Source organism: Epargyreus clarus, unplaced genomic scaffold (assembly GCF_041222505.1).
Source record: "Epargyreus clarus isolate Ecla_fem2 unplaced genomic scaffold, WU_Ecla_fem_2.2 ptg000021l, whole genome shotgun sequence".
Lineage (NCBI taxonomy): Eukaryota > Metazoa > Arthropoda > Insecta > Lepidoptera > Hesperiidae > Epargyreus > Epargyreus clarus.
Genome location: NW_027332228.1, coordinates 2566140 through 2592457, shown reverse-complemented (window position 1 = coordinate 2592457; position 26318 = coordinate 2566140). Strand labels below are relative to the sequence as shown.

Sequence of the window (26318 nt, the reverse complement as noted above, 5' to 3'; positions counted from 1 at the left end):
CAACGCTGGTCAATGTTAAATCCTCAGATGAATATTTACTTATCAAAGGTAAATCGCTTTATGCCGTAATTAACATGGACGTATATTATTGCGTAAGCGCTGTTACAGATGACTACTGTCCACGGTCGACAGTGACCATTTACTATCAGGTGAAATGCAAGGTACACTTCACCCACCTCATTTATTTTATATAAAAAAACCCTCAACCTACTAAAGCATCAACTAATTTCTATTTTAATTAATTTATTATTCGATTCAGAATCGAGCAACAATGAATGTGAATTTTATCGACTAACGATGGAGCCTAATCTTAAATAATTAAGACATAAGCCAAATTCATCGGTATTTGAAATTTGGTGGCATTTCTTTCACATTCATCCCTTTAAAGTAAAACAGTAATAATTCATCATTTTTCTCAAACGTCTTGAAATGATATAATTTCAAATAAGTCATATTTCAACGCGATAAAAGTAGCGAGATTTTGTAAAATTATAAAATAAAAGGATCAAATTTCGATTTTTTTGTATCTAAGATCGATTTTCTAATCTCTAAAATCTAAAATGATTCTGTGCGATCGTTCAAATTTTTGTAAAAAAAGCGATTCCTCGATTAATCGATTTCAGTTCGACATGAGACATCCCTATTAGTTAATGTCACTGTCATCATACTCATTATTGACATAATATAATAATATGTCACTATCATTCATTCAATGAATTGTAAATTGGCTACTTGACACTTTTTGGGAAAGTGTTTTAATGAATTAGTATACGTATTATATATGCCTTTCATTGATCACTTTTTCAAAAAAAGGGCTATTCATTAATAAAAATCGAACTTTCTTTACGGTGAACGGAACGTCGCGTTAAATCAGGCGGTCAAATGTCATTTTGTGGCGGAACGTCATTACACTGTAAACAAACAACGCTTAGAAGAAAATTGAGAGTTATTTAGCTATTATAACTAAAATTTAAATAAATGACAAGTTATAAGACGTGTGCAGTGACAATGTGTACAAGTACGATCGCTAAATATCCTAACAAATTTGCTTATACAAGTTAAACTACCTAAACCCAAATCTCATAAACGTTAAAGAACTTGCAGATTCTTATAAGTTTAAATCCTCTGTTTGCAAGCAATGACATTTTATACTATCTATGTAAGAGAAGTATTATTGAAAAAAAGGAATAAATTTAGTACCTCTCGAGTGATTCGTCAATTCCAAATCATTGGAACGGGACGTAATCAAAACAAAACAGCAAGTGGAAGTATTCATATATTTAATATATTATATAGATGTCTATGATAAGAATAGAATTATAAGACGTCTATGAGAATTCTATTTTAAGGGCCCATTCTGTAATTAATAGGACACAATTAAATTTTTCATGACATGTAAAATATTTCATGATTGATGGTGCATGTGCACTGATTAAGTTACAGGACTGTATAATTAAAAATACATGATTTGCTAATATTAGTATTTTATTAACCGATTTCTTTGTTTATTTGGTTTATATATTATATTTATACACACAGTAGAACTTTTGTATATATTTATCATATGTTACAGTTACAATAATTACTACAGATCACCTAAGCTAAATTTTTGTGCTGCTTGAGTGTCTGCTTTTCTTCATTACTAAAATTATTTTCCGTAACAAATGGATATATATTTTTATCACTGTCATTTTCAGAATTAAATTGCAATGCAATAATAGGAACTGTATGGTCACTTTTCTTCCTTCATCTTGTTGGGTAGGTTACGCAAGTAAAGAAGTACTATTTCCCTTGTACTTTACTTTATGTATTTCAGACTGGTGCCCACTTTCGAAACTTTTGGCTCCTCACTTCTTCTAGGCAGGACAGTCATCACATTTTCATTAATGTACCTTGTGTTCAGGACAACTTTTACTTTTCATGAAACACAAACTTGCCTTCCTCTTAAACTGCACATACTCTATAACGTCGTCACTATACGATTGTCGGGAAGATCTGTAAATATAAATATAACCAATTAATAACCTTAAAACAGTTCACATAAGAATATAAGTATATTAAAAAAAAACTTAATAATCACTTGAAGACAACCTTTCTTCTGTCTGAAGTCAGTTAAGAAATGTTTTAATTGTCCGATATGATTAAATGTAAATATAAAGAATGTTTTACTTACGTTGTTTATTTGATATTTCCATAGGTTATCTCACGGAAGTTTTTGTATCCATTTTGATTTATTGCACTGCATATATGGATCTTCTTTAAGCAGGTTCACGCTATCAGCTTTAATATAGTATGGCTTCATTTCGGTTCACAACATAAATTCAACCAACTCTAACAGCAAACGATTTAATTATTATTTGTCTTGTTTGGTTTCGATGTAGTGACGTCACATGACATTTGAGGCAGCACTGTCGCCGTTTTGGGATTTAAAATCCACAGATAAAAAATCGAAAAATTCTTTTTAAAAATTAAAATACTTAGAACGTATTAAAAAATAAACGAAATACTGCATAATTTATGTTTACTTATAAGCTATCATATCCAACATATTTCATACTAGTTTTTGCCCGCGGCTTCGCCCGCGTTTAAAAGAAAATAATATAGGATACTAACATACATAAGACTGAAAATTCGTACCTTCAACTTTGCTAAAGATCATCACTTGCTCAAATGAATAGTTTAGGATTCAATCCTTACTAATATCGATTAAAATAATCGATGTTTTGGGTCCGAATGATCAATTCTCCGATTAATCGATCTTAGATCGCCATCCCTAGTTCCCGTGGGATTTCCGGGATAAAAACTATCCTATGTCCTTTTTTGGGTCTCAGACTATCTTTGTACAAAATTTCATTAAAATAGGTTTAGTGGTTTGGGCGTGAAGAAGAGACAACCAGACAGACAGACAGACAGACAGACAGAGTTACTTTCGGCTTTATAATATTAGTAAGGATTTTATTGCTATAACTGTCAAGTACCCAATTGTGTCAATTGAGAATTTTGATGTCTTTTAAAGTTTTGATATATTAGTGTTTACGAACAGTAAATATTATTGTTACTGTGTTAAGTTGTCGAGCTCAAGGATAATTTGCTACCAGGATCATGTACGCATGTTCTTCTAACAAGATGTCAGCAAAGAAAATGTTTGTACAGAACTTTCATTAATAAATTAAACAGTTATTCAGTAATCTATATAACACATTTTTTATTATTTTTTAAATACAACATTGTTGATTTTTGATCTTTAGGAAATATTGCTTTATATTTTTTTGTAAGATTGAATTAGCAAACGAGCGTGTATTCCACATACATACAGCATACATGCTTCTATGTACAGATCTATGTCAATCTCAAATGCCTCATACAACTTACTGGCATCCACACAGTTCCATCAACATAGAAGAACTGCTTCATGCCAGAAATAAATGTTGCAGTGTTAACTCCACAGGCAAATATTGGTTTTATCAACTTTAAAATTATTTTTATTGTGTATACATATAACATTTGATATGTATATTAACACTCCTCATTTTGGGGGGTACCACAGGTACCCAATGAGTTAATAACTGCTTATAAATGGCATTTCAGAGTAAGAAGCACAAATGACCAAATACATTACATGATTAAATATATGACAGCAAACCCTGCATTTGCTAACCACAAGAACACAAATCCTGCAGAGTGGAAGAGGATAGAAGAACAATGGGAATCTTTAAGGACTGCTCTCAAGTCCTATGGACCTGATAAATCTACCCATCAATGGAAACAGGTATAACTATTGTGTAGGTAATGAAGTCAGGAGTGATAGCCTACTGGTTTGAAAGTGTTTCTCAATGGTGAAGCCCAAGATTTGAATACTAGACACCAGAGATTTTTAAAAATTATGTATATTGGAAATAATTTATATATTATGTCTTAGGGGCCGTTCAAGTATTACGTAACGCAATTTTTGAAAATTTTTGACCCCCCCTCCCCCCCTTGTAACGCACCGTAACGTTTTTCTATACCCCCCCTCCCCCTCTCTAAACGTTACGTAACACTTTTTACGTGTCAATTTTTACCCTAAACTCGCTAAAAAGTTATGTTATAGTTTTTATCCTTGGGCGTGTTCAGCCGAACTAGGTGTCCTGAGTATTCTAAGTTAGTTTAAGTATAGTCAAAGCATATATACTGCTATACTGTACTATACTTAGTCTAACTCAGAATACTCGGGACTTAGTTCGGCTGAACCCACTCATTCAAGGGATTCCCCGTAAAACGTAAATGAAAAGGGTTGCCAATTTAGGAGTTTTAATTCTCTATTTTTTTATTAAAAAATGTTACGTAACGTGTATTAAGACCCCCTCCCGCCCCTGTAACGCATCGTAACGTTTTACGAGACGCCCCCTCCCCCCCAAATTGCGTTACGTAATACTTGAACGCCCCCTTATCGGATAGAATAAAATTGTGATACTTGGCCAGCATAGTAACCTATGACCTCCAACCTCTCATTACTTCTAAGGGGAAACTTGTACCAAGCAGTGGAACAATAATCCAATGAGATTCAGGAGTTCTTTTTGTAAATCTGAAGTATCTTAAAAATATTATTCATCCACAGCTCATATTATCTAGATTTTTTCTTATAATATGGGAGTAGCAGACCACCATGCAGTCCACCTGATGGTAAGTGGCTACTGCCACCCATGGACATCTGTAAACCACCCCAGATAGAATTAAATTTTCCTACCTGGAGTTGGCCACAGGTGAGCTGCCACCTCTGAGGACTAAGCTGGAACGCCTCGGAAAAGCACTCAACATTGCTGTTATGAGGCAGAAATAGGTGTGGCGGTGGTGCTGCCGGAGTCGAACCACAAAGGGTTCTACTACTATGACATATGTAAGGACCTGCAGTTCTGTACAATTTTTAGGGTATATCTTTACATGGTTCTCAAAAATCTAATAAAACTACAGTTTATGATAAATTCATAGTTGTTTTGTTTCACAGACCTGGCGAGATTTGAAGAGGAAATATAAAATAAATTTAAATGATACATCTGGCAAAGATAATGGAGAAACATCAATGTCTGATGATTTTACAGAAAATAACACAACAGAAACCTTAAATTCTAATGAGGATGCAACTTCTTTAGAAGGGACTATGGATTCTCAAAATGGCGTGAGTAAATTCAATCATGTCTTGTATTTTTAAATGAAATAAACAATTAACATGCGTGCTGTTGGTAATGTTGCTCTGGACATCATAAACCCTAATTAGGATAAACAATCCCACATAATCCGGCGTCGCTCCCATGTCGTTGGGTACCTTTTGAGGGTTTACCCCTCGAGAAAAAAAAAAGGGTAAACTAAGGTTTGGCTTGATCTAATGTTGTCCACTGCTATGACTGTCACTGTCCTCTTGAACACAGTAGTGATTGGCACTGCTTTTAGAAAACAGACATATGTGTAGGGGTAGTATCTCTGAAGTCAGACTACAAAGGGCTTTTCCATTCAATAGAAATTAGCTTTTCCATACAATAAGTAATATGTATGAGTGATTAAAATTATTTTTATAAATTGAAGGTGTTATTTTAAACATCTATATTTTATTTACAAGGAAAATACATATGAAATATGTCATTAAAATCAACATTAGTATAGTCCGCGCAAAACTGCTAGTCTGCTCTGAATATAGAAATGAATAGTGTTTCCATAGTAAATTGTATGACTACACCTGTTCACAACCACTTCAGAGAAGACTAGTAGTTTGGCGTGGGCTATGCAACAATACACCAAACCACCAATATAAGTTTATTGAAGCTGTAACAAAGAAGGATTGTTTTCTAAATCACTCACCTGAGTGCCTTAAGTTCAGTTTATTCTGCAAAATATAATTAAAAATATACTCTTCTGTTTAAATTTCAGAAATTTAATTACTCAGAAGATGTGGAAAAGGAACATTTCGACTGGAGTGATTTTATCAAGAAGTCAAAAACCAAAAGGACACATGTGTAAGTATATGTAACAAGCATATATTATATTTAAATCTCAGAAAGCGATGCCCATGCATACAATACAAAGCTATACTTCCTTTCTTAGAAGTTGGTGAAAAAAATACAAAAAGCATGACTTGGCTATTACCATTTTTTCCAGTTTGTGCACAAACACACAAATAAATATTTTATTGGATTATATGGCAGCTCACCATTCCTTTGCTAATGGCCTACTGCGTGACCATTTGGGTATAGCTAAAATGCAACACCAGTGGCAATACTTATGGGAAACACTAAAGGAGTATGGGCCTGAAAAGTCTATTGTTCAATGGAAACAGGTATACTTTTTTAGATTTGAATGGCTAGGGGGCTTCTGTTAAGTTTATTAAGATCCTTACGCCGTTTGTCCACCGCCACCGTCACCGAGCCGATACCGATAATTAATGACGGCGCCGAAGTAGCGTACATACATTTACTATAGTTGCTTGTTTACCGCACGTCCGTCACCCGATCACCGTCATCCCGGCCGCCGATAATTTGAGTAGATTGGCGTGACCGCTAGATCGGCACCGAGATTTTGACGGGTCGATGTGCCGGCAATATAAAACACGTTGGAACTTGTTCATACACTGCCGACACACGCGTGGCCGGAACAAAATAAACCGCCGATATCGGTCGCGGTGGACAAACTATCGCCGTCACATCATATTGAAATCTACCCAAAATAATCTCGTTCTCGGTATCGGTACGGTGACAGCCTGTGGCCTATGGACATCTGTAACCAAATTCATATTAACAAAGTGATCTTCATGAAGCTAATCATAGATGTAATGGCACTCCTGAAGACTAAGATGGTTGCCTCAAATTTAAGTCAGCTTGTATGCACATCTTTCTACCGAAATGCCAGGATTTTAGTAGTGTGTTCGATACGCAAAAAGTTCCGAGTTTAACTCGAACAGCCAGGCACCTAAATGATGAAATAGATTATTGCTCTGGGTGTATGGGTCTGTGTTACATCTATGTGTATGTATGTCATGACTAATGATACAGGAAATCCTATTGTGGGTGACAGAATATTTCTAAATATATATAACTCAAAGTTGACTGACTGACATAGTGATCTATCAACGCACAGCCCAAACTACTGGACAGATCTGGCATCTGTCCAGTAATTTGGCATGCAGGTAGATGTTATGACGTAGGCGTCCGCTAAGAAAGGATTTTGATCAATTCTTCCAAGGGGATAAAATAGGGAATGAAAATATTACTTAGTAAAGTAACGCGAGCGAAGCCGCGGGCAAAAGCTCGTTTTAATTATAAAATTAATAAACAACTACATTACATATTATAAAGCTACATTTTACTACATATTATAAAGCTATATTTCTTGAGAGTATCACAATAAAAGAAACATTTAAAAGAAGATGATATATTTTCATAAATACTTTATAACAATGACAAAATATGACAATTGGTTTCCCACCAACTCTCAAAACTCAATCTCTCCCGCCACGCCGCACCGCACTTCACCGCATCACAGATTAAAAATCACTCCACCACAATATACAAATTATTCATTATTATTGTCTTATTTTACAGACATGGAGGGACTTAAAGAAAAAAGCAAGAAGAGAACATGAGGAAAATATCTCTGCCATGGAAAAAGGCAGGTATGCACCACCAATATCCAATTTGAGTTTGAAAGTGTTAGAAATTATGGGACATTCGTATATGGAATTGGAATCTGATTCTGATTTAGAACCAGAAATTAGTATGGATAGAACACTACCGGAGCCACCAAATAGTAACGTAAGTTATGGGTTTTATTTGTGTGTCATATTTAAGTGTACAGAGATGGAATTTACTAAATTTCATTAATTACTACTTATTATGTGTTTCTTTTGCTAATACTATTTTTTATTTAACATGTGATATGTGCATTTTTAGGTCAAATGTGACATAGAAAAAGAGCAGCATTTCCCACAGACAGGAAATAGATTAAAGCAGAGAAAACATGGGTAAGTGACAATTTCTTTCCTTGGCGACTCGTGTGGCGAAGCGATCGCTTAGTAGAACCCTTTGTGGTTAGACTCCGGCGGTACCACCGCCACACCTATTTCTTCATTCCTATTCATAACAGCAGTGTTAGGCGCTGCTGTGTTCCGGTTTGAAGGGTGTAGTAAAGGAGATATACTTTTCCGAGGCGTTCCAGCTTAGTCCTCTGTGGCCGACCTCCGGTACGTACATCGAATCCTATCTCCAGTCGATTACAAATGTCCATGAGCGGCAGTAGCCACTTACCATCAGGTAGACTGCGTGCTCGTCTGCTACTACATATTATAAAAATCCTGGTTATAAAAAAGCCATGTTATAAAAAGCCAGGTACATATTTAAATAATTAATTTAGATATCGGTTCCGGTGTTTGTGTATTCGTTTTATGTTTTACGAGACAGGGAAGCCTTGTATAGAGCTGTGACTGTAGAAAGCGTTTTTTTTCTTACGCCTGTTGTGACCCGTTACAGTGGACTGTAACATTGCGAACTGCAATCGTTGCTTTCATATTTTATATATAGGAACATTAAAATATTTTTTTTCTGCAGGATGAGAGAAATTTATATAATTCATACGTCCAAGCTAGATCAAATTAAATTGTCCATGTGTGTCATATTAATCATGCATCGTAAACAGGATTTTGAACGTAAATAAAAGACAAACGCATAAAAATAAACATTATATTTCTCAATGGCCATAATGTACTTGACTAACAAAATAATTACGAGCGTCTAGCTCCAATTTATATCATAAAATAGTAATCAGTCATTTTATTAGTCGAGTATCCGTTACCATATAAAAACAGTTACCTCTAAAATGAATATGTACAACGTAATGGCGGAAACATTTGATAGTAGAATTTTACATTAAAAATAAATCAAATAATCTTAACACCTATATAATAACGACGACTATAGTACTATTAAAAGTCCGTTACCCGTGGGACAACAAAACGTGGAAACCACTGTATAACACACTGATGTAAATATCAATATAACTACAGGAGAGCGTGACTTACTATTGCTTAACAATTATTAAAACTATGTAATAATTACGTATTTGTCGAAATAAAATACATATCACTGTATAACATCAACCAAAACAAACAAACAATAACTAAAAATGACCACATATCACTTGACTATAGAAAGCATATTATACAGGTACTCTAAACATTATTATTTATCCTAAAGTAATTATTAGCTTACCGGCATTTACAAATATTATATCATATATATATAACATCACTATTGTAGGAATATTGAACATATATTGCCTCGCGGGTAGCGGCTGTATAGTAGTACTATAATAACATTAAGTCTTATCAAAATAATGCTCCAAATATCTTTTCATCAAGTGTCACCCGAGACCTCGACTAGGTACATTCTTTTCTATCACAGCCGTAACGTAAGAACACTGAAACATTGTCTATGCCAAGTCTTTAGCAGTCTTCTTTCCACTTCCACCGCAACTATTAAAAAACTAATGCTAACAAAAATACAAGGCTTTACGTAAACCTCATAAAGAAACAAAATTTACAATAACGTATATACAAAGAAATAACGAATAACCTCCCCCACTGTTTCCTTACATTCAACCCGTCCACACAAGCATTTGTACATATGTTTTGGTTTGTTTAAACTTAATTCTTGCGGTACCAGTCAATTAACAGTACAAACTTAAAATTTATCTCTTAATATATAATATACCATATCATGAACATATAAATCCCTGGATTATTGTTTGGCACTTCGATAAATGGGAATAAAATATTTCAATCCTTCTCTATATAATAGGGACTACGATTCGGACGTAAAGTTAACCATTTCAAAGATGTTTCAATTAAAATTCTAAGCATAAATCCAATATATAATTATTACATTAAATATAGTTATTTATATTTATTCATAAAATTTACCAATATAACCGTAAAATATAAAATACTATATTATATAAAATACTGTACATATTTTAACAGTACAAAGAATGAAACTTCTTTGCAATAAGATATTTCTTTTTTATACTAATTGGTAACAAGTACATATAGGTAATTTTAGAGCTTACAGATTTAACTGGGAAGAATAAATACTTAACAATAATAATTGAAATAATTTCGAACCATAACAATCTCTCAGTGTTGAATAACAATTGCTAAATAATCTTGGAAGTATCTAATTATAAGTTGTAAATGCGATACATTACGTATAAAATTAACGTTATAAGTAGGAGTAACATTTAGTTATAACAAATTGACGGATTTTAAAACTGTTTTATAAATAATATTCTTAAATAATTGGTAGTGGATAGTTATAATACGATGCCAAAAAATGTATGACAATACATTTATTTAATGACACTATTGGCCAGCATTTGCTATAAATTTTATAAATATCTGAAATATGGACAAAATCCCCGATTTCAATATTATTTCTGTATACAATAAAATATTAAAATACAAAGAGAACTAATGAAATTATTTGTTGAAATGATTTGTATCGTGTATAGAGAAGCTATCGTCTATTTTATTGAAACGAGGTAGTTGATTCAGGATGTAGTATGCGATTTGTACTCCTAACTTAATTAAACTTTAACTTAAATTAATTACGATGCAATAACACGAGTTTACGCGAAATGTCACTGTCTTTAGCGGGCAAACGTCATATTAAAAAATCTTTTTTTGGCATGAATTCTTGGATTTTGAGTTCCTAGTTGAAAAAAGTTCCGTGTAAAAATACCAGGAATTTAGCACTAATTCTATGTAAAATAAATTGAACAGCACTTCACTGTAGTTCCCCTCACACTTGTAATAGGTTTTTATTTCAACCGACGAACATGAAATCCGATATCTATGAGCATTATGATCCCCTGGGTTTATCCAAGAGGAGCAGTACAGTCGACTCATGTGCTACGACGTATTAGTGATAATATACTCGAGTTAGATATTTGAAAGCTCGTGTTTTCGCTCAGTTGTCCGTCCTTGGCGAGTATCTAAATGTTGCATCCCTGTATAGCAGTGAGGGCAAATCAGCGTGTCTATAGGGACCGTCAGTCACGTTCATCGGTCTGGCGTTTGACGTACCAATGAACACGTACTCGAAGTAGGCTGGCAGATGTAAACAATTTACACCGGTATGTAGCGTATCAAATCCTGAGCGCGTATGGGTCGATTCGGGCGGTGGTCTAGACGGCCTGGAGTCGCGCTCGGCTGACTCCGCTTGATATAGTAATCGAGACAGTTTTGAAAGTTGACTTGGATGATCACGATACTTTTAACCGTCTAATTTACGTCAAGTAGCACAGTTGATGTCGGTCGACATGTGTCTACGTGTGGTGTTGAGTTAGACGGGCTGCCAGTCGCTTTCGGCAACTCCCGTTTGTCGAGGTAGTCGATGTAGGACTAGGAGGGGACCTGGACGTCTACGATACTTTAAACAGTCATTAGGGGCGCTCAGCAGGGACGTGAAGTACTTCATAGTCGGTCTAGACAGCCCGCCAGTCGCGCTCGGCGGGCTCGCGCTTGACGTGGTAGTCGAGGCAGGGCTGGAAGTTGACGTGTATGGTGACGGGGTGCAGCGGCGCGGCCAGCGCGGCGGCGCGCGCGTCCAGCACGTCGAAGGCGCGCGGCTGCCGCGCCAGGCACGCGTACTCCACGCTCAGCGGCACGTAGTACTTACCTGGGGAGGTTTGCCATACATTACTAAACATTACTCACACAAGCGAGATGGGACTTCATACTGATAAATATGTGGACTAGGAAGCGAGTGAAAAGGCAGCTGTCGTAAAACACCGATGGTGGTGGGCGCAGCCACGCACACATGCATACTACACTACACATACACAACACATACCCACCGGCCTCTGATATGCCGCGTCAGTGTTTGCAATATGGGGGTGGCTAGAGATTATTCGGGTCTCGAGGATACCCTCTTTGCCCGGACAAATTGGGAAATATTAAAAAACATATCAATTTAAAAAATACATACCAAGAGCATTGAGCGCAAACACGGGTACATATTGCGCGGGGGGCGGTAGTTTGTCGTATTGGTGATGATGGGGCGACTCGCTGGACGTGTCCTGTAAACATTGCGATGTGGTTACAGTATATCTGAATATAATGTGACGAGAATACCTAAATGTATAGATTTTTCTTAACGTTGCGATTATAGAATGAAATTATTCATTTTTTTTACTACGATTAAGTTGATACGTATTTTTTTCCTAGCATACCTATTAAGCGGCACCTCATTCAATTAAGCAAAATATTAAAATTCTATTAAATACGCTAGCATACAAGAAGGTAAACATATTTCATCTACAACATTTTGAAAAATCTTTTAGATTTTTTTTTTGTCCGTGAAACACGGGTGTATATGATACTATTCAAACGGTATATCCTTTGTTTCTCGTTCAGAGAAGTGTTGCTTGTAGTACAAGAATCACTTGCGTGGTCTCGGTGTGTCACAGCCGGCAAGCGCTTGAATAAAATAGAGCACACACAATTACTATGTGAGCTATGGATAGCATTCGATCCTTTTTTTCTTTTTTTTTTCGTGGCCGAATGTAAAAATCGGGAGCCTTATAATTTCACCCTGTCTACCTGTATTATTAAATATTCTGTATTGTTGACTATTCACTCGTTCCGGAGGTAGTAGCCGCAATATAATGGTGTGGTAAAATAAAAAAGTAAACCTATACTGATTAAGTGAGGGATAGAATAAAATCGATATTTGTGCACGGGATTACCCATGAGAGCATGGAAATTTGTTTTTCCTGTACTGTTTCGTTGATAAATTAAACGAAAATAAAATTAATAATAATTCTAAAGATGAACCATGCACGTGGGGTAAAAAAAGGTGACGTGACATATCGATACATTTACTAACGGAATTATTCATGATTGGTCATGATTAGTGCTATAAAAATTGACTGATGGTGGATGTTCAGACTGACATTAGAAGAGCTAATAGATGAATGACTAATATTGGACTGTATTAGAATGATGACGCTAATTAAAATATTTTTTACGGACTTACTAATATCTCGGCAAAGTGTGCCGGGAGGAAAGGTAAGGAGAGGTGTTGCAGACTTCATTAAAGCTGATTGATGAATGATGACGGTAATTAAAATAAATTATTATGAATTACTGATAGCTGAGTACAGTGTCAGGAGGAAAGGTAAAAAGAGGCACTACAGACTAATGGCTGGTGATGTATTTTAGGTTTAGGTTAAGTTTCCTAACCTCCGACCACTGTCTGGTGGTGTAAGCGAGGTGTGTTACCTGCGGCGAGGTGTCGCGGGCCTCCTCGGTGGAGGCGGAGGCGGAGGTGCAGGCCGAGGCGGACGTGGAGGCGGGCGAGGGCTTGGCGCCGCGCCGCCGCTTGTGCGTGTACGCCTTGCCGTGCGCTGGAGGCTCGGCAGCCTGTGACGACGATATGTGATATAACTATTTTTCCGTGATTGGGAATGAGTCCGGTCACCTTTTCGCTGATTTATACATATCTCACGGATTGATTGGTGTTGATGGCATTAACCTTATCTATTCACGGTAATACGACTAAGTAAGACCCTAGACCCTAAGTTAGGTTTCGAATCTTCCCTGAGATTACCATTACCTACAGTAATCTACATGCTTATTTTCTATATAATCACCTCGTTATCCTGTGACCTGGAGAACCGCCTTTCGATGGAGTTCTTGAACTTGTACGAGTGTAGGTAGTCTTCAACGTGTTCTGGTTTGCGCACCTTGCGCAGCGTGGGCTCGCGCTTGCGGCGCCCGTCCAGCGGCTGCTCCTCGCCCTCCGGCTGCGGCAGCGGGAGTAGCACTGGGGGATGAAGGTAGGGGTGGTTAAAAGACGCTGGAGTTGATCGTGGTTTAAGATTCGAAAGTACAACTTATTCTGCAGTGGCGGACTATGGTCGTCGGAGGCCCGGGGCGGAAATGTTGAATGAGGCCCCCAGTCTAAAAGTTGATTTGATTTTACAAAATTACAAATGTCTCATAGACTTATACTTAGCCGACAAATATGGCGATGATTCCGGGCGACCTTTTTTTAGGCAATGGCAACTGTGTTTGGGTGTACCCAAAACCGGAGGCTCGGAATGGACTGCCCCTTCCGACCATTAGTGAGCTAGAGCTGGTGTGTGAGGCTGTAGTTATTCTAGATTGACATGGATTTCCAGCTCAATCCTCAAAGTTACTAATGTGTCTATGCTGGATGTTGAGTAGAAACAGTGTTCAAATACAGCAGCTATTTTACCTTATTTCTACGGTGTAGTGTTTTATTCACCGCTGTTGAGTTATGATTTGAAATGTGAGAGTATGAGTGAATTCCATTATATATTTCTAATTCTAAAGCCAAGAGTGCCAAAATATTTACCCCTATCACACTCCATCGGATACGGGGCTTCGATGGTACGCTCGGGCTCGTAGGGCTCCGGCGCGAACGCGGGCGGCGGCTCGGGCCGTTGGATCACGCCCTTCACCGCGTACCCGTGCGAGCTGCTCGACGAACTGTTGGTCTCCGACGACGACCCTGGGTGGGAGCGGCCCTTTTCCCGCGGCTGAACTTCTCCTGAAACGGTACAATTTGATATTGGAAAAGAGAGCCAAGTACTGCTTTATAGAATTTTACAATATCCGCAAGAAAAAACATTGACACCAATAAGTCAACATGTAACGAGACATTTCTTCCAATTTGTCCTGAAAACAGTCTATTGATGTATGTGACTCCAACGTAACATTATTCAACCTGCGTTCCAAGTGCATTTGGGTTTAACACACGTTCGAATGACGAATCATTTGTGGATCAGAAACGCTTCATGCTAATCTCTTCCAAATCTGTAAACGACGTACCTTTGATAACGATCTCGCAGTGCCTCTGTAGATGCGAGGCGAGTTGAACGCAGAGCCCGTCGCCGGGCCCGTGGCCGTGTACGTCCACCAGGAAGCGCACCGCCTCGCCGAGCGCCTCCTGGAAGCCGGCGCGGAAGTGCTCCTCGCCCGCCTGCCGCTCGGCCGCTGCAACACAACGACGGGGAAGATGCGACTTCCACCGGCGACTTCCGACAACATTAGCCTCCTTCAGTGTAGATGCAGGAACACTTTTTGAGCAATTTGTTTATTTGTTCGGTTTAAGTAACGCTCGCTTCGTTTTTATTTTTTCGGTTTTTGTGCGGTTGGTGGTGTTCGTTTGGGATTTAACCATGTCTAGTATAATCATTACATCGATATATTGTTATATTTTTTAAGATAGTTATGTATACCTTTACTTTTTATATCTTATTCTAGATTCTAGATTTGGCGTCATGTAAAGAACAGATGAAAGGATTTTTTTAATTTACGGGCGTTTTAATTTGCAATAGCTTCGTAAATTTTATACATATACACATTTTAGCAAAGCCGATATAATAGTTAGTACCGACATGCATTTTATTTCGATTTCAGAACTTCATGATTAACATTTAACTTATGATAATAATGTTTATTTGATTTAGTAAATATTACTCATATTGGTATGGTTTAGGATCGTATTGCATATATATTATATTAGACGTATGGTAAATGGGGAAAAATATAAAAAATAAGCGAGCGTAGCTGAAAGAATAATTTGATTTTAATATGTAATATCAACAGTAGTATATAAGAAAAAGTTTTGAGTAAAAATATTTCCGTTATTATGTGTTATTTGAAATTTATTACAACAGCGTTTATTTTGTCCCAATGAAATAATTATTGGCTTGATTCGTCATAAACAATAAATATATTTTTTTATTATTTTGTAAACACCGAAACATTTGATTATAAGGACTAAAACCATAAATATAGTATAATATTAATATTAATTGAGGACATTTGTATATTTAAATAGTAAACACTTTTTTGAAGCAAAGCAAAAAATAACATTATTTAAATACAAAACTTTTGTCGTATGTTACCGTTCTAAATGTTTTTAACGGGGATCACAAATGCTCAAAAATTTAATTGAGTGCTCTCTACGTAGAGTAAAATTTGTTATTTTACTGACCTTCAATTATTTTGATTATGTTCAGAAAACGTAGTGACAAAATTCTATTAAAGTTTCAAAAATAATATTTCTGACACAAATCTTGAAAAACATTTGAAAGTGTCTGAAGAAAACTAATTTATCGAAGTCTTAAAATACTATAACCTAATAAACCTAATCAAGATTCTAGATTTCATAAATCCAATTCATTGCAGTGATTAAAAATATTCATTTATAGAAATTACTCTGTTGGACAATATTCACAAAATGACCATAACTATGCAAATATTTATCAGAATGTAAAAAAGAAACACAGTAGAATATGTTTATTTTAATATTGTATTCGTTGTAATCATCGTTAGTTGTCATTTGTAAAATCAATGAAGACAATCAATACTTTTATTGTGCTTTTAGCCATGAATATCTAATGTTAAAAGGGAACTGTAGACATTTTTTGCACTAATGTAAAATAATAACTGTATCTCAACATGGAATTATTTTATCGGCTCAATCTCGACATTCCTCAGCCATTTCCGCGGTTCAAAGGCTTCATGTACCTTAAACATGTTTTATCTCAAACATCGCAAAATGCGTAGTAACCGTTTCCTATCGGGAGTTCTGGACTACTTATTTTACAAACCATTAACACGTTCCTGTAGGAACTTGAGGTGACGGATCGCCATCTCGATGATCTCAGTTTTCTCGACACGGCCTCGCCCCTTTTTGAGGTATTCCGGCGGGATCAACCGCGACAGGTCAGCGAGGCAGTTGTTCATGCGATCACGACGTCGCTTTTCAATGATGCGATGGGACATCGGATCTTGCTATAGTAATAGACAAACTTACATATAAGTATTTTTAATTTGTTGCAAAAACGAACTACAGTTTTGTACACGATCTTTTGAGCTTGTCTCATCTCTTCAGTAATATCCAGATAATATTAATCATACATCGTCACCCAAACAGTTGGGATTAACTGGTTTCAAATGTAATTGAAACACTAGATCCGCATATGCTAACAAACAAGGCAAATTAAACAAAAGCTTGAATTATGACCTTTACGTGACCCACACATATAGTATAGTGCAAATAATATAATTATTCTGCCTAATAAGAGCAGTATTAAGCGCTGCTAGCTTCTAGTTTAAAGGATGTGGTAATTTAGACATGCTTTTTCGAGGAATTCCAACTAAGTCTACAGGAGTAGCAACACATCTGTGGCTGACTTAGATTGGATTATTATCGTATTTCGGGGTGATAACAGATGTCCCTGGGCGGTAGTGACCACTTACCATCAGGAGAACTGTATGCTCGTTTGCTACTCCTACAAAAAAATTGCACAGTTACAAGTAAGCACACCATACAAGCTATAAGAAAGAGTTAAAAATCGGGCATATTCAGTGTGACTTGCCCTCGAGACCTTCCCCTTCTTGAGGTAAGCGCCGGGCGGGTACTCCGCCTCGTCCTCAGACGGCGCCGCGAAGTTGAGCTGATCGCCTGCAGGACGACCGAAGCCGTCGTTTGAGTTGTAACTGCAAACAAAGGAAAATAGAGTTTAGCAAATTGTTAACATTGCATAACGTTGGAGCGCATGTGAAGTACGACTTGATAATAACAATTATTAAATGTAACAAAAAATCCGCTAGGTTCATCCAGTTTAGCTGTTTTAAGCTATATATCTTTTTGATTACTTATATCATTTTTTTTTTAAATCATTATTTTTTTCCCAGTTCTTTTTAAAAGTTATCTAGAACGATAGCATTTAATGTAACTGTTATATTTATTTAGAATTAACTAAAAACTTGCTGAGACACTGTATTATTTTTCTACGCTTTTATTTACCCGTTTATTTCAACGGTGTGGGCAGACCCTAACGAGACCAACGCCAACGGCGCGTCGCTCGGCTGATCGATTCACTGTCCGCCATCTTGTCCGGTCCCGACCCCCGGGCAGTGTGCGCGGAACTCGCTCCGCGGTCTCACGTATTGCGTGTGCATATTATATCATTTTGTGAACTTTTGTTTGCTTTACTAATAGGTTTATATCCATGTTGAATTAAGTGAATACGGGTATAACGATTATAAACTATTTAATGTAATAAATTCTAAGTTCTTAGGTATAACTAGTAACGTTATTTCATTGGTCGACACGATAACGATATACCGTCATAGAAAACTCGCCGTTATAGGGAACGGAAGCGTATGGAGCGACGGGTGCATTTTCAATAACCAATACGATACCGACATAGCCGCTACGGGGTGAAGCGGTGATGTGTGGTGTCACATCCGCTTCCGAATAGAATCTAGGATTTGTGACATATTTACACATTATACATATGTGCGTGTGCTATAAATGCAAAAATAATAAAACATAAGTAACGTATTTTTAACACGATAAGTCTACCTTTGTTTCTAAATGCAACGATAAAATGGATCTCACAAAACACCTGACGACAGAACTAATACAGATGTACCGGGAGCGTGAATGTCTATGGCTGGTATCATGCGAAGATTATAAAAAGAAAAACTTGCGAATGAAAGCGTATAGAGAAATAGTGAATTACTTAAAATGTAAAGGGATATTGGACGCGACCGATACGATGGTGAGAGAGCGAATCCAGAATATGAGAAGATCGGTGAGAAAAGAGAAGTGTAAGATTGAAAACTCGAACGGAACTTACAAAACAAATTTATGGTGAGATACCTTATCGGGGAGATCATACATTTTGTTATGGTGTAGCTAAAAAAGTCTGAGGTTACCGTCCATATTGTCGTCTAATTCATATACATATTTAAATATATGTTACACAAGTTAAGTTTTATGTAACTTTCAGACGTAATTAAAATATATCTATATTTTAATAAAAATAAAATGTAATGGAAAAATAATATAAAACCAGTAATTTCTCCGTTTAATAATAAATTATGATAATATATTCCTATCATCATGGTATACAAATAAATATGCTTCGTTAGCCCAAAACTGAAACCGAACAATAATAAAATATTCAGAAAATTTTCAGCACGTTTAAAAACAGTCTGGAACGAAATTTAAAATTTAAATTTGGCCAGAAACGCTCTCAATTCGGAATAAACATACCTACCCGCCTATGTTCAGTTATATTTCTGCTACGTCCTTGAAATTTGAATGGCATATCTACGATTCCATTACCATCTCATTGTATGACAACATACCACACGTTGTGGCTGTTTTTTTCCACTTTAATTTTCTGCATCGATTGTGTGGTTTCCACGTTGATGACAATGTGTGGCTCGCTTGTGACTATACTTATGGATATCTTTACATTGTACCTCTAAACTTTTTATTAATTTATCGATTATCTAGCAAACGGCTATCAAATATAGTAAATTTAAAATATAATGCACAGATTCTAACCATTTGTAGGTACTTGTTACTTGGGATTTTTAATAGCGTGTATCGGAACCACGAATGGCCATGTGGTATGTTCACGAAGATTCTTGTTGTTATTGTGCCTCCTAAAAAATATTCATTTGCGGTCTTTTCTATCCTTAAATTTTATTTGAATTAAATTTGTTTATAATGATTTATCCCAATATTCAACTTTTAACTTGGTCATCGTTGTATAACTTTAGTATGTAAAATAAGTATCTAAATAAATATGATATATGTAGTCATGTGGACATATCGAAAGAAAAAACATGCACGTGTATTATACATAAATACGATGTCAAAACATAAGCATGTGACATTTTTTACTGGATATGCAAAAATCCAACGATCACATGCGAAATATGAATTCCCTTAGAATAACGCATACGAAAGCCACGTGAACAAATCACCAATTCAGAGCAGCGCATGACATGCGCTCTGGATATTTCCAAAGATTCACACAGTTTTCCCTTTTCAGGTATTACGATCTTTTGGACTTTGCGATTACCCAGAAGTCAGCGCAGTCGGAAAAGTCAGCGCAGTCGGACCAGTCAGCGCAGTCAGATAAGTCAGGGCCTCCGAAAGTAAAGAAATTGAAGTTAGAAGTTGATGAATATGACACCGACCACAGTTCAAATATTCAAGTAAGTACCAAGGTTATTTGATCTAGTTTTGTTTCAATTATTGTAAATTATTTCTTATTTAAAAACCAAATTACTCTTTAATTATTATAAATTCGACGACAAACTTACAAATTAATTATTCTTCTGACCGGATTTATTTTATGGAAATTCCATTACCTGTAGGTTATCACAAATGCGTTATATGAGACTGAAAACTTTTACCATTCACAAATTCTGGTAATTATGAATATCTTATAATATGTATTTACAAATTTTATATTGCTTAAAATAAAATTTAGGCAAATCTTAATATTTATATCTGTTGACTTACTTTTATGAATTTTTAGGACCCGCTTTACGAGGATAATTCCCAAATGGAAGATGAAACACAAGAGGAAGGCACAGAAATAGTTCCACAAATCACAACAGTCCTAGGGGACCATGAATCGGAACCAATAGTGAAATATGTAAGGAACCCGGACGAGTTTGAGGCATTAGGCATAAGTATAGCAGCAAAAGTCAGAAGAATGGATGACGAGCAAAAGATTCACGCGGAACTCTTAATACAGAAAGTGCTCGCGAAAGGCTTACTCGGACAGTTAAACGAAAATATTGAATTAGTAGATTTGACCAGTGCACGATTACAAAACCATCCAGTAGAGGATATGTCTAATACAGCCTACTAGACATTGTTACATATTTGTAAATAAATAACTTAAGATATTATATACCTTCGTCGTTGTAGATTTTATGATTAAATTAAATAGATTTAAAATTAACTCAATTCAATAACACAAAAAGTGAATGGCTAAAATAATAAATAAAAATGCACATGTCTTAAATAGCCAGTAGCTGCTCATCATTAGATGGTGGACTGAATGTACTTAGTATCTACAGATAACAGTACGAAATGTTCTTATGACTCGTGACATTTTAAATGCCAGATAAAAATAATGTATTTATAGCCTTCAAAACAGTTTTTATCAATCTAAAAATATACGCTCAATAATCTATGGTTCAATAATTCAAATATTCCAAAAATACCAGCAAACAGGCAGAAGACATAATAGTATTTTTTTAATAGTGTTTTACGGTTTTGGCTTTTTGCCCTTCAGCCTAACTTTATTAATAATAGTCAAACTAATTTCAGCGACAGCTGTCCTGTCACTTATCTTTTTAACCACAGAGTACGTATACATATTAAAAAAAAGAGTGACGATAATTAATTAAAATTATTTGGGAACCACAAATTCCGCGAAATGTTCTCAATGCTATAGAAATTACATTGCCTGTCCTATTTTAAAATGAGTTCTTAACACATCTACACGACAAGTCTTCATTGCAGTGGCAGATAACAAAGTTGCCATGTCAGTATGGTGAGGTCATTAACACACTATTTGTACAAGGTTTTTAATTATGTTTATGTACACGTCTTTATAACTACGTAAACTACAACTGTGTCATTTCCTTTACAGTCAAAGGATTAAAATAATAAATGCATGGAGTTATCGTTTAGTCAAAACTATTAAACGCTTCTCTAAAAGTTTCTCTAAAAAACAACTTCCACGCGCCGTCTGTTTCCCTATTTTTTGTCAGAATATATCGCGGCCGTTTATATTCATAAAGACAAAATATATATTTATGAAGTCACGCGGATAACCGTGTCGATTGATACTGCACGTGAGTGTCTGATTATTCGGTTCTCACGTGGACAGTACTTGTTGTTTGAGCATTACAATGCAGTTGTAAGTAGGTACCTACTGTGGCCCACGATCATCCACAACGCTATAAAACATAGTTAAATTGCTGTTGGACCCAGTGAAACTGCGTAGATTTCTGTTGAACTTTATACTACTATCTGTCCGTTTACATTTATTCTAACATTGTGACAGTTAATGAAATATAGATAACTTGTAATTCCTTTTGTAAGTAATACCTATCACTCTGTTCTCTTACCACAACCTTAAAACACTTATAACACAGCAGCGAATGAAAAGTACTAATTTGTATCTTATTTAATTAAACATTGCTTATTTCTTGCATTGTCAATTGGATATAAACACACAGAGCTTTCCTATTCCAAAATCTCTAGTTAATAATTAATATTTATTATAAAATATTTTTCATCGTATTACTTACCTTACTACTACTTTCTACGCTACTGCTTACCTTTCCAGAATAATAACGTTTTATAAAATAAGAAAAACAGTTTAGCAGAGAAGGAAGTAAAGAGATCATCTCTAAACAAATTTGCACCGCCACTGAGTTACTCACCTATATCGGGACGACTTTCAAACAATTTAAAGCATCTGCTCAATTACAACCGCATATATAATACATGTGTGACCTATGGGCACTATTAAGCAACACTAATTTCTTTACCTAGAAACTAGTCTAACCCGTGGTTTCGTTTCACCCCGACAGTGTAAAGCTACTATCTACCACTACTATCAAAAATAAGGTACCTGAATAGAAATACATAGGTACATCTATTGAGAAATTACGCAACTGTAGAGCAACTCACGGACATATTCGTTTTTGATTTATATTAATCAGATTGCAACACCAATACGTTTCGAATGACACTACTCATCCATTTGCTAATTGAAAATTGATACTATTATTATGTATGATGTAAGTTGTCAGGGCCGGATCTAGAGGTCTAGAGGCCTTGGGGCAACAAAAGAGTGGAGGCCCCCCTGACTCCAAATTATTTTCCTAATAAAATGAACAATTTTTTCAGTTGAGATTTAAATAAATATTTTATTGTGAAACGCAGGTAGATTCTTCTAGTATTCATGTTTGTACAAAGTACTGTAGATAAAGGTAAAACAGCGAAAAAAAATTCAAAGGATAAATTTTTTTTTTACTAGTGTTTACTAGTCGGAATTTAAAAAAAATCCGACGTCTCTATTGTGGGGGCCCCTCTTTTGTGGAGGTCCGGGGCTGCCGCCCCGCTTGCCCTCCCTTAAATCCGGCCCTGTAAGTTGTAAATACATAATATGCATTCTATACGCCACTCAGAGAAGTTAAAAACGATGTTTTTTTCTTATATTAATTTCCTGAAACAAAGTGTAACGTATAAAAATTTAGAAAATAAAGACAGGCAGTAATACTATAATCCGTAATATTTTTGTTAATAAAAATTGATGTACCTACCTATCTGCAACAAAGCATGTTTATGAATAGTTACAAACAATGGTTAAATTACGTTATGCCAGGTGTAACCTTCATTAAATAAATATGTACCTATGTAAGAAACAGGGTTTCCACCTTCAGCTCTGGCGATACCTCTTCCGCATTTCTCTTCCTTATAAGTGACAACATAGATGTGCAAACGGGCAGAAAAGACATTTGGACACGAAAATCCTACGATGTCCATTATATACGTTAAGTTGACTCAATTCACTGCTTTTGTAGTTTTTACCCGATTTCAATTGGTAAGGTTTTTCCAATGTATGTATGCTCCACCTTTGGCATACGCATGCCCTGCACAGCCCGAACAGCTCTAATAATTTTAACATAGGAAATGTCGTTGGATTCTTCAAAATTTCAAGAGTAACATATAGGCTACATTGTTAAGCAGTTTATTTTCTTTTTTATAATAGGAAATTCTTAAGTTCGTTTGAAGTTGATGAATTTTAGTGTTCAAAAAACGGAAATGGAAATTTTGATCGAATTTCAATCACGGGGCGTACTCCTTGTCCTTATAAATACATACAAGGTCAAGGTGAACGGTAGCGAGGTTACGCCTGTTACGAGTATCTAAGTATGCCACAGTGAGGTATGTTAATGTTGTGTTTATCTAATTCATTGACAAATGTCTCAGGTCTCGATCATTCTACTTTGAAATGTTGATTAGAATCGAGACGACGGAGCATGGCCTCACACGAGGTCAGTCACGGACGCTTCGAAACACTGCATATAACAAAGAGATACCAACATTGAGTGGACCTATACATAAATTCTTAGAAAAAATCTTGGTATTTCCCAAGAGATAAAACTCAGATCATGTATAAAACAATGTGAACATTCAATTTAATGTCGCTGTGGGCCACAATTTTGACCAAATTAAAGTTTTGATACAAAAAATAAATAGTGTTTGTTAAGTTCATATATGTACACGGGTTCATGTGCAATATTCAAAATGACAATACGATAGCAAAGATATTTTAGTAATATTTTGTACCCACTAATTATTCTAAAGAATCGTTAAAATACTTAATTATGTTTCAATTTAAATTTCTTAAAAAATAACTCGGTTAAATTCGACAATTATACTTATTGTAGATATTTTATTTTAATTTGTTTACGGAAATAACTCATCGTCGGAAAAATACTGGAATTACTTATAAATAAAAATTTGTTGCAGCAGAGGTCAACTTCATGTGGACACGACAGAGGAAAACTTTGTAGATGGCCTTTATACATAATAATAAGTTGTACTGCACTCAATTCAACATTATATAGTCGCAGATAATTTCTGCCTGCATGTTAATGTCATGAACTATATTATACGTTATATATTCGTTTAAATATGATGTGTTATAATAAAATATTCTAGGTACATACGGTATTCTAGGTAGGGGTTGTGCATACTGCATACCAATATGTAAACTTAGCAACGTCAGACTCGATCGGATGGGTAATTGCTATTGGCTTAATTTCATGCGCGCTTCCGTGATTCGGAGAATATATGATGAAGCCTATCGCCCGATTATAGCCATTAGATATAAATCGTTAAATCTGAAACATTCGCGGATTAGCTACTATTTTTTCCTACTCCTCTACAATTTACGATATGTGCCCAGCTAAGAGAAAAACAATTGCGCAGCTAACAAAATACTTAACGTACTTGTACCTGCCTGGCAAGAATAACGTAGGTACAGAGATCTCATATGACGGCAACATCTTGGCCCAAGGAACTCCGGTAGCCCCCTTACCTGATTGATGTAATAGACCCATTCGAAATGACGTTCATTAAAAGAGCCCAGTAGCAGCCTAATTCTACAATACGATGAATGGATGAGCAGATAGTATACCTCTAAATTGCAGAATCATTTTCCTACAACAGGTCCTTGACATTTTAGAATACTAAGAACTGCACATATAATTATAGTGTCATACTTACTATATGTATATGTGCCAACGTGATTTGTAATCTGTATCACGTGAATGTATTGTACTGCTAATTGATGTAAAAGTCCGTCACACTAATAGTGATTTTAAAAACGCTTGATTCGGAAACTGCTCGTACAATAAAAAAATGTAATAAGTGATCTAAATATTAAACATTTACAACAATTATCTGTCATTGTCCAAATTAAGTTATGCTAAAACTGTTATCGTAACTCGTAATCGAATTACGTTGCCTAAAGTTTCAAGTAACAATGAAAAGCAAAAGTTTCAGTCACGTGCCCGACTACAGTTAAAATAAAGTCTAAACAAAACAAAACCCCTACTTAGCATAAAAAACTTCAGTATCTTGAGAAATTTATATGTCCTACTTGTAAAACGGCTGCTTATAAGACATTGGACGTGTATGAGGCGCGTATGACAGCGCATTAATCATAAATTATTCGACAGAACATGTAATCACTAGAAATGTCTTACAGAATTTTGCTAAATCTGAGCAAGCAGTCTGCATACACATGACAATTAAAATTGTTTATACTAGTGGCCACATGCCAGTGATTGTAAGTACTGAGCACCCAATTGCAATCAGATTTAGGTAATTGATAAAAACCATGAAAAAAAAACTCAATGTAAACGTTAGCGAAAGTGTTCAACGAAAGTGTTAGTCAAAGTACCTATTCAATGTACATAGCTGACAAAAATAGTTGTATACTACCTAAATAAGAACAGCCTTAATAAGAGATGTCCTCTTATTAAAGTGTTAAATTTCAAATTTATATGAATTTTAACAGTTAAACTTCTTACCGTTTAGCTATCAACGATTTTTACGTAGCAACGATTTGATTTGGTTGCAGGAGACGAATGGAACCATGACGTCGGATTCCAATTGAAAATGCACACATAATAAAGGCATGATTACATGTACATGCACAGATACTTCAAATTTAATACGTTGTTACTGATCCATTGTTTTAGTGCATCAATAGCTGATTGAGCGCCAGTGCGGACGTGACTCCCATTGCGTGCCATTTCTACATGTTATTGGCTCTGTGAATTATTCAATAGGTTTTGTTTTTCAACGTATTCGGCTATCACGCCGCGCGCCGCGTGCCGCACGTGAGGT

The 26318-nt window shown here is 35.8% G+C and overlaps 3 protein-coding genes and 1 long non-coding RNA gene across 5 annotated transcripts in view; 2 read left to right on the top strand and 2 right to left on the bottom strand.

Annotated features, from left to right (window-relative positions):
- The first annotated feature begins 704 nt into the window (after positions 1-704).
- On the top strand, positions 705-20786 carry LOC140751159 (uncharacterized). The gene is made up of 10 exons (XM_073085033.1): positions 705-727; positions 2986-3143; positions 3589-3769; positions 4985-5155; positions 5902-5987; positions 6130-6307; positions 7569-7778; positions 7917-7987; positions 19915-20080; positions 20407-20786. Exons 2-10 carry the CDS (start codon positions 3103-3105, stop codon positions 20743-20745), a joined length of 1443 nt encoding a protein of 480 aa, XP_072941134.1. The 5' UTR covers positions 705-727; positions 2986-3102; the 3' UTR covers positions 20746-20786.
- Positions 1124-26318, top strand: part of LOC140751158 (cyclic GMP-AMP synthase-like receptor) — an 80376-nt gene continuing 55181 nt past the window's right edge. Inside the window, exon 1 of the mRNA XM_073085031.1 lies at positions 1124-1159. Within this exon, the coding sequence (XP_072941132.1) occupies positions 1139-1159 (21 nt within the window). The 5' untranslated portion in view covers positions 1124-1138. The remainder of the gene's footprint in view (positions 1160-26318) is intronic.
- Positions 1540-2536, bottom strand: LOC140750847 (uncharacterized). Its single transcript, XR_012103252.1, has 2 exons — positions 2174-2536; positions 1540-1995 (listed from the first exon to the last, which is right to left on the bottom strand). It is a non-coding gene; the product is annotated as an uncharacterized LOC140750847 (long non-coding RNA).
- cwo (transcription factor cwo) overlaps positions 8689-26318 on the bottom strand; it is a 36762-nt gene continuing 19132 nt past the window's right edge. For both annotated transcript variants that reach the window (XM_073085034.1, XM_073085035.1), the window contains exons 2-9: positions 17446-17557; positions 16666-16849; positions 14876-15040; positions 14400-14594; positions 13672-13844; positions 13301-13441; positions 12006-12096; positions 8689-11696 (exon numbers count right to left, since the gene is read on the bottom strand). In XM_073085034.1, coding sequence (XP_072941135.1) covers positions 11503-11696; positions 12006-12096; positions 13301-13441; positions 13672-13844; positions 14400-14594; positions 14876-15040; positions 16666-16849; positions 17446-17557 — 1255 coding nt within the window. In that variant the 3' untranslated portion in view covers positions 8689-11502. The remainder of the gene's footprint in view (positions 11697-12005; positions 12097-13300; positions 13442-13671; positions 13845-14399; positions 14595-14875; positions 15041-16665; positions 16850-17445; positions 17558-26318) is intronic.